The sequence below is a fragment of the Somniosus microcephalus genome, chromosome 4 (assembly GCF_052327205.1).
Source record: "Somniosus microcephalus isolate GS21.2 chromosome 4, FLI_Smic_1.0, whole genome shotgun sequence".
Classification (NCBI taxonomy): Eukaryota; Metazoa; Chordata; class Chondrichthyes; order Squaliformes; family Somniosidae; genus Somniosus; species Somniosus microcephalus.
Genome location: NC_140990.1, coordinates 310937343 through 310951563, shown reverse-complemented (window position 1 = coordinate 310951563; position 14221 = coordinate 310937343). Strand labels below are relative to the sequence as shown.

At 49.1% G+C, this 14221-nt stretch overlaps 1 protein-coding gene across 1 annotated transcript in view; it reads right to left on the bottom strand.

The window, feature by feature from the left end:
* Positions 1-4388: 4388 nt before the first annotated feature.
* Positions 4389-14221, bottom strand: part of LOC147120592 (protein mono-ADP-ribosyltransferase PARP14-like) — a 213375-nt gene continuing 203542 nt past the window's right edge. The window contains exon 25 of the mRNA XM_085986722.1: positions 4389-6984. Within this exon, the coding sequence (XP_085842848.1) occupies positions 6683-6984 (302 nt within the window). The 3' untranslated portion in view covers positions 4389-6682. The remainder of the gene's footprint in view (positions 6985-14221) is intronic.

Below are 14221 nucleotides of genomic sequence, written 5' to 3'. Positions count from 1 at the left end.
GAGGGAATGGCTTGTGCCATTGAAAGAACATGAATGGACCCGCTCCGCAAAACCTGAGCCGGTCAAGGCAACAAATAGTTCAAAGTGCAAATATGCACAATCTGAATAAAGACAATTATTTATTTAACAAACTCTGTGCCCTTCCCGCATGACAAACAAATACAGAGAAACCCCCAAAAAAACAGTCAGACACATAACTGGCTCTCACAACCTGGAGACAATGAACAAAAGAGTTAACCAAAAATGACCATGATCCTTGGCCTTCACAAAAAAAAACAGCATTTTGCCACACCTCCTACTTTTTGGCCTGCGAGGGTGATCTGCCTCGCTTGCGAGATTGGCCCCTTCCCACCCTGCAGCTCTTCCGCAATGGGACCCCAGTGGCTGCAGCAAGGCTGGGGGAAGGCTGCTGAGGGTCAGATAGTGAGTCGGCAGATGCCCTTGGGGGACGGCCTGGACCAGCTCTGGGCCTGGAGGGCCCGGCTGCTGACTGCTCCAACACTGCTTGGGCAGCAGCAGTCTGTCCTACGGGTGGTGGCAGCTGCAGTGGAGGAGTGACAGTGTTGGCAGCAGGAATGCTGCCAACCTGACAGAGCACAGGCACTCCCTGGTCGGACGAGACACTGGCACTGGCACGGGGCAGCACTGAAGCATGCGCAGCAATCTGCTGAAGCACAGACTGCTGGCCTGCTGCGGTGCGGCAAGGGCCCTGGCGAATCCTGCCCGATCCAGCGAGGGTGGCAGCAGATAGTGCTCGTGTGGCCCTGATCTGTGTCTGCATCAGACCAGCCAGTGACTACATGGCATGACTAAGCACTTGGCTGGAAGCCGCCTGTGCTGCACCGAAGTCCTGCAGACTCCTTGCCTGTGCTGCACCGAAGTCCTGCAGACTCCTTGCCTGTGCTGCCCCGAATTCCTGTACACTCCTTGCCAGTGACTCTATGGAGTCAGGCATCCTTGCCACTGCAGCCATGAGCTCAGTGTGCCTGCGCTCCGCCTGGGCGCCCATCTCAGCAAGGAGCCGCACCTCCTCTGCGCTCACTGTAGCAGGACTGGAGGCCACACTCTCCCTCCGGGGAGAAGGCCGCCGAGCTTCCCTACCACGCCCCCCGCATTGCTGCAGCCCGCTGGGCCCCGGAGCTTCACCCTCCTCAGACCCTTCCCCCTGCTCCCCTCCAGGGAAGACGTGTCCCCATTATGGCCATGGGCTGCCTCGGCTGACGGTGGCACTGATGTTCCAGCTTCCTCTTCCTCCTCCTCGCCTTCCGATTCACTCACAGTGGCAGCTTGAGGGCCTGCCTCCTCACCTGGCGAATCAGCATCTGAAAGCAGGGAGGTACAAGAGTTGCTTTAGCGTGAGGACAGGGCGGCAGCGAGGAAGGCATGAGTGCTGCAATGCACTGCATTGGTTCGATAGTGGCAAAGGATGCTGGTGTGAGGCACAAGTGGAAAGAGAGAGGTCAAAAAGGTGATGACCTTACCATTGCTGTCCAGAACGGGGTCGGCATCTCCAGTGGCGATGGGGCCAATCAGCCGGCCTGCCATAATTCGTTCCACTCGCTGCTCCAGATCACTGAGGTCTTTAAGTTCAGGACGGCCTCCCCCGATCTGTTGCTGCTGCCTCCTATTGTGGGCCAGCTTGCCCTGCAAGAGAAAGGACGGGCTCTGAGTACAGTGTGAAGCCCTGATCTTGGCTGCACTGCCTCCCATGGTCGAATAGCCCTTACAGTGTGAAGCCCTGATCTTGGCTGCACTGCCTCCCATGGTCGAATAGCCCTTACAGTGTGAGGCCCTGATCTTGGCTGCACTGCCTCCCATGGTCGAATAGCCCTTACAGTGTGAAGCCCTGATCTTGGCTGCACTGCCTCCCATGGTCGAATAGCCCTTACAGTGTGAAGCCCTGATCTTGGCTGCACTGCCTCCCATGGTCGAATAGCCCTTACAGTGTGAAGCCCTGATCTTGGCTGCACTGCCTCCCATGGTCGGTTAGCCCTTACAGTGTGAAGCCCTGATCTTGGCTGCACTGTCTCCCATGGTGGAATAGCCCTTACGGTGTGAAGCCCTGATCTTGGCTGCACTGACTCCCATGGTCGAATAGCCCTTACAGTGTGAAGCCCTGATCTTGGCTGCACTGCCTCCCATGGTCGAATAGCCCTTACAGTGTGAAGCCCTGATCTTGGCTGCACTGCCTCCCATGGTCGATTAGCCCTTACAGTGTGTAAAGTGGTGAATGTGCATGTGAGTTTCATGAGAGGCCCTTAGGTGTTGGATGAGGGCTGGGCATTGGGGCTTTCAGGACCCTTTGGCCATAAAGTGAAGTGCACATGCAGGGATGAAGAGGATACTGAAAAGGGTACTCACCCTGACAACCCGAGTGAGGTCGTTGAACTTCTTCCTGCATTGCGTTGGGGTCCTAGGTACCATGCTGCTGGAGGTCACTCTGTGTGCCACCTCCCTCCAAGCTTTTCGATATTCGTTGGGAAGCGGCCTCCTGCCACTGTCCGGAAACAGGATAGGTCGCCTGCGCTCCACTGTGCCAACCAGAACCTTCAGGGCCCCCTCACTGAAGCGCTGCACTCGCTCCCTGGCCCGCTCCATGGTCGTAGGCGTAACGATGTCGCAGCAGGTCTGTCCAGGCCGAGAATCAGGGCTCCAGTGTGCAGGGCGTGGCTGCAAGCCAAATCGACCCTCCCCCTTTAAGAGGTGACCGGTGTCAGCGTGTCTGCCTGCAATCGCTAACTGGCTGCACCTGCGCTGCGCCCGCCCTCGGTGGTAGCGCCTCGCCTCTCCGGCTTAGCGCCTTAGGATAGTCGTGCAGCGCCTGCTTTAGCGCAGCAAGAACCTCATGGGGCGAAGCAACTCAATTTCGCTGAAGGTGGCGCTAAGTTGCACCGGGTGCTAAATTAAGCGCACGCTCGACTGTAGCGCCCCAAACTTGGCGATACTGAATTTCTAGGCCCTAGTGTGTTTGTCGCTATGCCAATTTGCACGTGGCTCAGGTAACATTTCAGAGATTATTACCTTTGAGGTTCTGCTTTTTAATTTGGATCCTAGCTCCTCAAACTCCCTCAGCAGAACCTCATTCCTAGTTCTACCTATGTCATTGGTTCCTACTTGGACCACGACAACTGGATCCTCCCAATCCCACTCCAAGTTCTTCTTCAGTATCTATCCCCCTGACTATACTGACCCCTACCACAACTACATTCCTTTTCACTCCCCCCATTTGAATGACCTCCTGCACCATGGTGCCATGGCCAGCCTACTCATCTATCCTGCAGGCTTTTCCCTCATCCACACAGGCAGCAAGAACCTCATACCTGTTGGGCAAGGGTAAAGGCTGAGGCTCCTCCAGCACTGCACCTGGGGTCCCGTTACCTGCCTGAGTTGCAGTCACACCCTCCTGTCCCTGACCACTAACCAGACCTGTATAACTACCTAACCTAAGGGGTGTGACTGCCTCCTGGATCAAAGAAATTAGGAAAAAGTTGGATACTTACAAGTGATGTGCTTGTTAATAATCAGGTACAATATTTATTACAAAAGAATGGCCTTATTTTTCTGTAACCCACACAGTTCTGTATCTTGCTTATCATCACTTGCTTTTGAGTTTAAAAGAAACAACTTGCATCTCGCAAATGTCCCAAAGTGTTTTACACAGGTGAATGTAGATGGTACACACTGCAGCCAGGGTGCGCTGGTGGTGGAGTGAGTGAATGTTTAAGGTGGTGGATGGGGTGCCAATCCAAGTGGGCTGCTTTGTCCTGGATGGTGTCGAGCTATTTTGCACACAGCTTAGTCCCACAGACAGCAATTAAATGAATGACCAATTAATCTGTTTTTGGTGATGTTGGTTGAGGGAACAGTGCTGGCCAGGACAGTGGGAAACTCATTACTCTTCTCCACAAAGTAATCTGGAATTTTAATGTCCATTTGAACACGTGGATGGAACCTTGATTTAAAATCAAGCAGTTTATTATTACTCATGATTTAAATCTTTTACATTGGCAGCATTTTTCATTTGGAGTGGGTGTCACTTACTCAACATTTACTTCCAAAGGCAGGCCATAAAGAGGCTCGTGTGGGAACCAGACATTAACTCAACCTTGTGTAGCAGGTGGGTGAATGAACTAAGGGATCAGTGAAGGCACATTATTGGGGCAGAGCAAGTAGCCTCATTATTTTTAGTTAATAAAACATATCTTCATTTACGTAGGTGCTGTCTACAATGTGGGTTGGGCAGCACTATATTGAGGTCTGCTGTGGGTAGATATACTGAGCATTTGATGGTACAAATGATGCAAAAGGATACGTGATCTTTCATGTTGCTATGGAAACTTCTAAATTTACAGACTCAATGTTCTGCAAACACGACAGGTAGAACAATATGCAGACTTAAGTTTTATTGAATTAAATGTATAGGAACAAAATCACTGACAGTGATGTTTAAAATGACAACTTCCTCACAGAGATTCCCTCCACCAATTACATTGATTGCACTTTCGAAAAATACTTTATAATATGCAAATACTGAAGAAGTTTTTTATTATTCGTTCCTGGGATGTGGGCGTCGCTGGCAAGGCCAGCATTTATTGCCCATCCCTAATTACCTTTGAGAAGGTGGTGGTGGTGAGCTGCCTTCTTGAACTGCTGCAGTCTGCATGGTGAAGGTACTCCCACATTGCTGTTAGAGAGGGCGTTCCAGTGACTATGAAGGAATGGCGATATATTTCCAAGTCAGGATTGTGTGAGGGGAACTTGGAGGTGGTGGTGTGCCCATGCGCCTGCTGCCCTTATCCTTCTAGGTGGTAGAGGTCGTGGGTTTGGGAGGTGCTGTCGAAGAAGCCTTGGCGAGTTGCTGCAGTGCATCTTGTAGATGGTACACACTGTAGCCACGGTGCGCCGGTGGTGGAGGGAGTGAATGTTTAAGGTGGTGGATGTGGTGCCAATCATGCGGTCTGCTTTGTCTTGGATGGTGTCGAGCTTCTTGAGTGTTGTTGGAGCTGCACTCATCCAGGCAAGTGGAGAGTATTCCATCACACTCCTGACTTGGGCCTTGTAGATGGTGGAAAGGCTTTGGGGAGTCAGGAGGGGAGACACTCATCGCTCTGACCTGCTCTTGTTGCCACAGTATTTATGTGGCTGGTCCAGTTAAGTTTCTGGTCAATGGTGACCCCCAGGATGTTGATGGTGAGGGATTTGGCGATGGTAATGCAGTTGAATGTCAAGGGGCGGTGGTTAGACTCTCGCTTGTTGGAGATGGTCATTGCCTGGCATTTGTGTGGTGTGTATGTTACCTGCCACTTATCAGCCCAAGCCTGAATGTCATCCAGGTCTTGTTGCATGCGGGCATAGACTGCTTCATTATCTGAGAAATTGCGAATGGAAATTAACACTGTGCAGTCATCAGCGAACAACACCACTTCTGACCTTATGATGGAGGGAAGGTCATTGATGAAGCCGCTGAAGATGGATGGGCTGAGGACACTGTCCTGAGGAACTCCTGCAGCGATGTCCTGGGACTGAGATGGTTGGCCACCAACAACCACAACCATCTTCCTTTGTGCTAGGTATGACTCTAGCCAGTGGAGAGTTTTTCCTCTGATTCCCATTGACTTCAATTTTACAACGACTCCTTAATGCCACACTCAGTCAAATGCTGCCTTGATGTCAAGGGCAGTCACTCTCACGTCACCTCTGGAATTCATCTCTTTTGACCATGTTTGGACCAAGGCTGTAATGAGTTTTGGAGCCGAGTTGTCCTGGTGGAGCACAAACTGGGCATCAGTGAGCAGGTTATTGGTGAGTAAATGCCACCTGATAGCACTGTCAACGACACCTTCCATCACTTTGCTGATGATTGAGAGTGGACTGATGGGGCGGCAATTGGCCGGATTGGATTTGTCCTGCTTTTTGTGGACAGGACATAGCTTGGCAGTTTTCCACATTGTTGGATAGATGCCAGTGTTGTAGCTGTACTGGAACAGCTTGGCTAGAGGCACGGCTAGTTCTGGAGCACAAGTCTTCAGCACGACAGCTGGGATGTTGTCGAGGCCAATAGCCTTTGCTGTATCCAGTGCGCTCAGCCGTTTCTTGAAATCACATGGAGTGAATCGAATTGCCTAAAGACTGGCTTCTGTGATGGTGGGGACCTCAGAAAGAGGCTGATATGGATCATCCACTCGGCACTTCTGGCTGAAGATAGTTACAAATGCTTCAGCCTTGTCTTTTGCTTTAATTTGTCAGTAAGGCGATTTAATCATCCTGCAAAATAGCTTCAGCCATCATACTTGATATATTTTCTAAAATAATTTGTGTTCTAAATGGCAATTGGTATTAAAAGCCAACTGAAATAGTTCCTTCAAAAGCAAAATACTGTAGATGCTGGAAATCAGAAATAAAAACAGAAAATGCTGGAAATACTCAGCGGGTCAGGCAGCAACTGTGGAGCGAGAAACAGAGTTAACGTTTCAGGTCGATGACCTTTCATCAGAACTGGCAAAAGTTAGAGATATAACAGGCTTTAAGCAAGTGCAGAGACAGGAAAGGAGGGGGGGGGGGGAGGGGGAGGAAAGAACAAAAGGGAAGGTCTGTGATAGGGTGGGAGGCAGGAGAGATTAAATGACAAAAGGTATGATAGTACAAAGCAAAAGGACCACCAACTAGACAGGTTCCCTCTGACTCACACTGTCCTTGTTTTAAAGGTGATCAAGTATTCCGGATATGCCCCATCATCACAAAAAACAACAAAAATAGTAGGTTTAGATAAGTTGTCCACTGCACAGTCGCAAAGGTCAGCTGAATCTTTCTGTGGATCTACTGGTGTTGGTTCCAGCATATTTTGTGTTCCTAGGCATTTCTTCCCAGTAATCACTCGTGCCTGATAGATGTATTTGTGTCCCACAGAGTCAGGGATGGAGTATTTCCTATCACATGAATACGAGGCATTCAAGGCAAAGTAAGTTCCTTTTCCGAAGGCAGTGGCTAAAAAGTATGAAAAGTACACTATTAGATAATAGCTGAAGTCATTGCTCGAACTGATAATCCGCTGTAATGCACCACTACTAAAAACAACTGAAAATTCACAGGGACTACGATAAATAGGAAAACCAAACTTCCAAATTATCCAATTTAAGCCATTTTTATGCTAGTCCTGTTTTATTTTGGATTCCAGGACATCAGCTCTCTTGAGCCAGCTCCCAGTGTTAAGCGAGACTCCCTTATCCCCTCAGCTGCTCTCGCACCCAGTTTTTCAGGAGTATGTGAGTCCGCCTCTGGGATAATGAAACTGGATTTAGCGGTGTAAACAAGGGGAGAGGGATGATGGATGCCAATCACCTAGAAACTGAATTAAAATGGGGTCAGCATAAAAGAGGCTGCAGTCACAAAGGGAAAGCACACAATGAATACACTGTAGTCTCAGAAATGTAAACATATAAATAAATAATTCATTTGGACATGAAGTACAATTTCCCATTCTGGTAAGATATTACACTAAAAAGGCAGCGTTTGAACCGTGCTCTAAAAAGGCAGCGTTTGACCCGTGCTCTAAAAAGGCAGTGTGTTTGACCCGTGCTCTAAAAAGGCAGTGTTTGACCCGTGCTCTAAAAAGGCAGTGTTTGACCCGTGCTCTAAAAAGGCAGTGTTTGACCCGTGCTCTAAAAAGGCAGTGTTTGACCCGTGCTCTAAAAAGGCAGCGTTTGACCCGTGCTCTAAAAAGGCAGTGTTTGACCCGTGCTCTAAAAAGGCAGTGTTTGACCCGTGCTCTAAAAAGGCAGTGTTTGACCCGTGCTCTAAAAAGGCAGTGTTTGACCCGTGCTCTAAAAAGGCAGTGTTTGACCCGTGCTCTAAAAAGGCAGTGTTTGACCCGTGCTCTAAAAAGGCAATGTTTGACCCGTGCTCTAAAAAGGCAGCGTTTGACCCGTGCTCTAAAAAGGCAGCGTTTGACCCGTGGTCTAAAAAGGCAGCGTTTGACCCGTGGTCTAAAAAGGCAGCGTTTGACCCGTGCTCTAAAAAGGCAGCGTTTGACCCGTGCTCTAAAAAGGCAGCGTTTGACCCGTGCTCTAAAAAGGCAGCGTTTGACCCGTGGTCTAAAAAGGCAGCGTTTGACCCGTGCTCTAAAAAGGCAGCGTTTGACCCGTGCTCTAAAAAGGCAGCGTTTGACCCGTGCTCTAAAAAGGCAGCGTTTGACCCGTGCTCTAAAAAGGCAGCGTTTGACCCGTGCTCTAAAAAGGCAGCGTTTGACCCGTGGTCTAAAAAGGCAGCGTTTGACCCGTGCTCTAAAAAGGCAGCGTTTGACCCGTGCTCTAAAAAGGCAGCGTTTGACCCGTGCTCTAAAAAGGCAGTGTTTGACCCGTGCTCTATCACTTTACACCAGGATGACAATACAACGGCTCTAAATTTCCACCTCTGGAACATCGCCCGACACGACCCCTTGCCTCAGCTCATCTGCTGCTGAAACCCACATTTATGCCTTTGTTACCTCTAGACTTGACTATTAATGCACTCCTGGCTGGCCTCCCACATTCTACACTCTGTAATCTTGAGGTCATCCAAAACTCTGCTGCCCGAGTCCTGTTCGCCCATCACCCCTGTGCTCGCTGACCTACATTGACTCCCGGTTAAGCAATGTCTTGATTTTAAAATTCTGATTCTTATTTTCAAATCCCTCCGTGGCCTCAGCCCTCCCTATCTCTGTAATCTCCTCCAGCCTCATAACCCCCCGAGATATCTGTGCTCCTCTAATTCTACCCTTTTGAGCATCCCTGATTATAATCGCTCAACCATTGGTGGCTGTGCCTTCAGCTGCCTAGACCCTAAGCTCTGGAATTCCCTGCCTAAACCTCTCCACCTCACTACCTCTCCACCTCGCTACCTCTCCACCTCGCTACCTCTCTTTCCTCCTTCAAGGTGCTCCATAAAACCTACTTTTTTGACCAAGCTTTTGGTCATCTGCCCTGATGTCTCCTTATGTGACTTGGCGTCAAATTTTGTTTTTCTCATGTTCCTGTAAAATGCTTTGGGATGTTTTACTACGTTAAAGTCACTAAATAAATACAAGTTGCTGTTGTTGTTCTTGCTGAGACATTCTGCTGCTGTAACTTTGCCAGAAGTGTGATGGAAACCCTGCTTACGTGCGTAAATGGGCTTTCCCATTGCCCTACCCTTAAGTAGGTTACTTAATGAAAGAGGAAGAGGAACAGTGAGGAAGATAGTAATAGACTTCAAGAAAGCATAGACAGTCTGGTGGAATGAGTAGACACATAGCAGATGAAAAATCAATGCAGAAAAGTGTGAGGTGATACATTTTGGTAGGAAGAATGAGGAGAGACAATACAAGTTAAATGGTACAATTTTAAAGGGGGTGCAAGAAGAGAGAGACCTGGGAGTGTTTGTGAACAAGGGGTAGATTTTCCCGAACCTGTCGGGAAGAAGGCGGGACTTCCCCTTTCGGGTTTTTGACCCGCCTACTTCGACGTCCGGCCAATCCGCGCGATTTTCCCTTGATTCACCTTGTGCGGGCTCAGCAGGCCAATTAAAGGCCACCCGGCAACAGGTGACATCACAGACTGCAATTCCATCTGTCAAGAGTTTTTGACAGATGAAATATCAGTGTTTCACAGCTGTTTGAAGCTGTGAAACACTGACACTCTGAGTTCTAACATGAGTCCTTCTGCACAGACTCAGTTAGAACTCTCACCGGCACTGAAAGCTGAAGGCTGTCACTTTTCACAGATCGCAGCCGTTCAGCTTTCAGTTCTGGCTGAGTGATGGACTCCCGACGGCTACAGGAAGAAAGGCTGTTAAGGTAAGTACAGGTAAGTAAAAGTTCTTTACACACTTTAGACACACCAAACACACTTACCTTTACACCCATCACTCACCTGAGCGCCGACATCGCGACCCCTCCAACTCCTTCAACCCGACGGCCCCCCTGCTCTAACCTGGCGTGGTTTGGGGCCATCGGGAATCCCACATGAAACCCCTCAAAATAGGGATTAGGCTAAAAACTGCCTGTTAACTACCTGTTAACAGGCAGTTAATTGGCACTAATCCCTTCCCGCCTGGTTTCGGTGGGTCCCAGTGCGGGGCGGGTACCCGCCGCCCCTGAAACTTATGTGGGGCGGGGTTTTGGGCGGGATGGTGTCGGGACCCCCAAATTCAGGATTTCCCCCCCACACGCCTGAAACTCCACCTGACGGCTCCACGAAAATCTAGCCCCAAATCTTTGAAAGTGGAAGCACAGGTTAAGCAGTTAATAAAGCATATGGGATCCTGGGCTTTAGAAATAGAGACAGAGTACAAAAGCCAGGAAGTTATGTTAAGCATATACAAACCACTAGTTTGGCTCCAGCTCGAGTATTGTGTCCAATTCTGGGCACCACAATTTAGGAAGGACATGAAGGCTTTGGAGAGGGTACAGAAGAGACTTACTAGAATGGTTCCAGAGATAAGGGAATACTAGCCAAGCCTTCTTCGGCAGCACCTCCCAAACCCGCGGCCTCTACCACCTAGAAGGACAAGGGCAGCAGGTGCATGGGAACACCATCCAAGTTTACCTCCAAGTCACACACCATCCTGACTTGGAACTATATCGCCGTTCCTGCTTCGTCACTGGGTCAAAATCCTGGAACTCCCTCCCTAACAGCACTTTGGGAGTACCCTCACCACAAGGACTGCAGTGGTTCAAGAAGGCGGCTCACCACCACCTTCTCAAGGGCATTTACAGAAGGGCAATAAATGCTGGCCTTGCCAATGACGCCCACATCCCAGGAATGAATTAAAGAAAAAGCTGGGGTTGTTCTACTTGGAGCAGAGAAGGCTAAGAGAAGATTTGATAGAGGTGTTTAAAATCATGAAGGATTTAGATAGAGTAGATAAAGAGAAACTGTTTCCAATGGCTGAAGGGTCGATAACCAGAGGGCACAGATTTAAGGTGATTGGCAAAAGAACCAGAGGTGACAGGAGGAAAAACCTTTTTACGCTACGAGTGATTATGATTTGGAATATACTGCCTGATAGGGTGGTGGATACAGATTCAATAGTAGCCTTCAAAAGGCAACTGGATAAATACTTGAAGGAGAAAACATTGCAGGGATATGGGGAAAGAGTGGGGGAGTGGGACTAACTGGATTGCTCTTCGAAAGAGCTGGCGCAGACTCGATGGGCCGAATGGCCGCCTTCTGTGCTGTACTATTCTATGATTTAAAGACTGCAATCCACCTTTCTTTTCTAAACATGAGGCAGCAGACCTGAGCGGAGTGAGAGCTGAGCGGGGATAAAGAGCACGGCGAGAGCGGAGAGGTGGCCTGGGACCGGAGCTGAGTAGCGGACCTGTGAGAGGCACAGAGTGGCGAGAGGAACTCAACACAGGAGTGACGTCAGAATTCAGAAGTGACGTCGGCACAAGGGAGCTGATTGGTGAGTCGCTGGTGGGCATTTTCTGTTTAGTTTTTTTGTTAAGTTTTAAGTGTATTTCTGCTAAGTAGTTCATAGCCTATTAATAGATCGAGAGAGCTGATTGGTGAGTAGCCTGTGAGTGTTTTTTGTTTAGTTTTTAACTGTCAAGGTAGTTCATAGTATATTATACAGAGGCATGGCAGGGCAGCTCAACCCCATGGAATGCACATCCTGTGCCATGTGGGAAATCCTGGATGATTCTCGTGGCCTGGCGACCACGTGTGCAGGAAGTGCTGCCAGCTACAGCAGCTCGAGCTCCGGGTTTCAGAGCTTGAGAGGCGGCTGGACTCACTGCAGTGCATCCACGAGGCTGAGAGTCAGGTGGATAGCACATTTCTGGAGGTGGTCACCCCAGAGCTTAAGGGTGTGCAGGCAGAGAGGGAATGGGTGACCGCCAGACAGAAGAGGGGGACCAGGCAGATAGAGCAAGAATCCCCTGAGTGCATCTCGCTCGCTAACCAGTATTCAGTTCTGGATACTGGTGAGGGCGATGGTTCCTCTGGGGAGTGCAGCCAGAGTCAAGTCCATGGCACCACGGGTGGCTCAGCTGCACAGGTGAGGAGGAAGAAGAGTGGAAGAGCAATAGTGGTAAGGGATGCGATAGTTAGGGGAATAGACAGGTGTTTCTGCGGCCACAGACGTGACTCCAGGATGGTATGTTGCCTCCCTGGTGCCAGGGTTAAGGATGCCACTGAACGGCTGCAGGACATTGAGGGGGAAGGGTGAACAGCCAGAGGTCGTGGTCCACATCGGTACCAACGACATAGGTAGAAAGAGGGATGAGGTCCTGCAGGCAGATTTTAGAGAGCTAGGAAAGAGATTAAAAAGCAGAACCTCGAACCTACTGGAATTTTTTGAGGATGTAACTGGTAAAATAGATAAGGGAGACCCAGTGGATGTGGTGTATTTGGACTTTCAGAAGGCTTTCGATAAGGTCCCGCATAAGAGATTAGCGTGCAAAATTAAGGCACATGGGATTGGGGGCAAGGTATTGACTTGGATAGAGAACTGGTTGGTGGACAGAAAGCAAAGAGTTGTAATAAACGGGTTATTTTCCGAGTGGCAGGCAGTGACTAGTGGGGTACCGCAAGGATCAGTCCTAGGACCCCAGCTGTTCACAATATATATTAATGATCTGGACGAGGGAATTGGATGTAATTTCTCCAAATTTGCAGATGACACAAAGCTGGGTGGGAGGGTATGCTGTGAGGAGGATGTCGTGAAACTCCAGTACGATTTGGACAGGTTGGGTGATTGGGCAGAAACATGGCAAATGCACTATAATGTGGATAAATGTGAGGTTATCCACTTTGGTGGCAAAAACAGGAAGGCAGATTATTATTTGAATGGCAATAGACTGGGAGAAGGGGAAGTGTAAAGAGACCTGGGTGTTCTTGTGCACCAGTCGCTGAAGGTAAGCATGCAGGTGCAGCAGGCGGTTAAGACGGCAAATGGTATGTTGGCCTTCGTAGCAAGAGGGTTCGAGTACTGGAACAAGGATGTCTTGCTACAGTTGTACAGGGCCTTGGTGAGACTGCACCTTGAATATTGTGTGCAGTTTTGGTCGCCTTACCTGAGGAAGGACGTTCTTGCCATGGAAGGAGTGCAGCGAAGATTCACCAGGCTGATACCTGGGTTGGCAGGAATGATGTATGAGGAGAGATTGTGTCGATTGGGCTTATACTCACTGGAGTTTAGAAGATTGAGAAGGGATCTTATTGAAACCTATAAAATTCTGTCAGGCCTGGACAGACTAGATGCAGGAAGGATGTTTCTGATGGCTGGGGAGTCCAGAACCAGGGGTCATAGTCTAAGGATAAGGGGTAAGCTATTTAGGACTGAAATGAGGAGGAATTTCTTCACCCAGAGAGTGGTGAACCTGTGGAATTCTCTGCCACAGAGGGCGGTGGAGGCCAGTTCATTAAATATATTCAAGAAAGAGTTGGATATATTTCTTAAGGCTAAAGGGATCAAGGGACATGGGGAGAAGGCAGGGACAGGGTACTGAATTTGAATGATCAGCCATGATCTCATTGAAAGGCGGAGCAGGCTCGAAGGGCCGAATGGCCTACTTCTGCTCCTATCTTCCATGTCTATGTTTCTATGTAGTAATCTCCAGATTACTCCCGGTGCCACATGCTAGTGAGTACAGAAACAGGACGATAGAGCAGATAAATGTGTGGCTGGAGAGATGGTGCAGAAGGGAGTGCTTTAGATTCCTGAGGCATTGGGACCATTTCTGGGGGAGGTGGGACCTGTACAAGCCAGACAGGTTGCACCTCAATAGAACCGGAACCAATATCCTTGCGGTGTGGTTTGCTAGTGCTGTTGGGGAGGGTTTAAACTAGCTTGGCAGTGGGATAGGAACCTGAGAGTGGATTCAGAAGGGAGAGAAGCAAAGCTGGAAATGGAAGGCAGAAAATTAGTAAGCGAGTTTGGTAGGCAGAGGAAACAAAGGCTAGAAAATAGACAACAAGGGAGTTTAGCAGTGTTAAATGGTATATACTTCAACACAAGGAGTCTAGGGAATAAAGCAGATGAGCTGAGGGCACAGATAGACACGTGGGAGTATGATATTATAGCTATTACTGAGATATGGCTGAAAGAAGGGCAAAAATGGCAGCTCAACATTTTTCAGACGAGATAGAGGGGGAGAAAAAAGGAGGTGGGGTCGCAATTATGATTAAAGAATCAATTACAGCTGTGAGGAGGGAGGATATCTTAGAAGGATCATCAAATGAGGCCATATGGGTTGAAATGA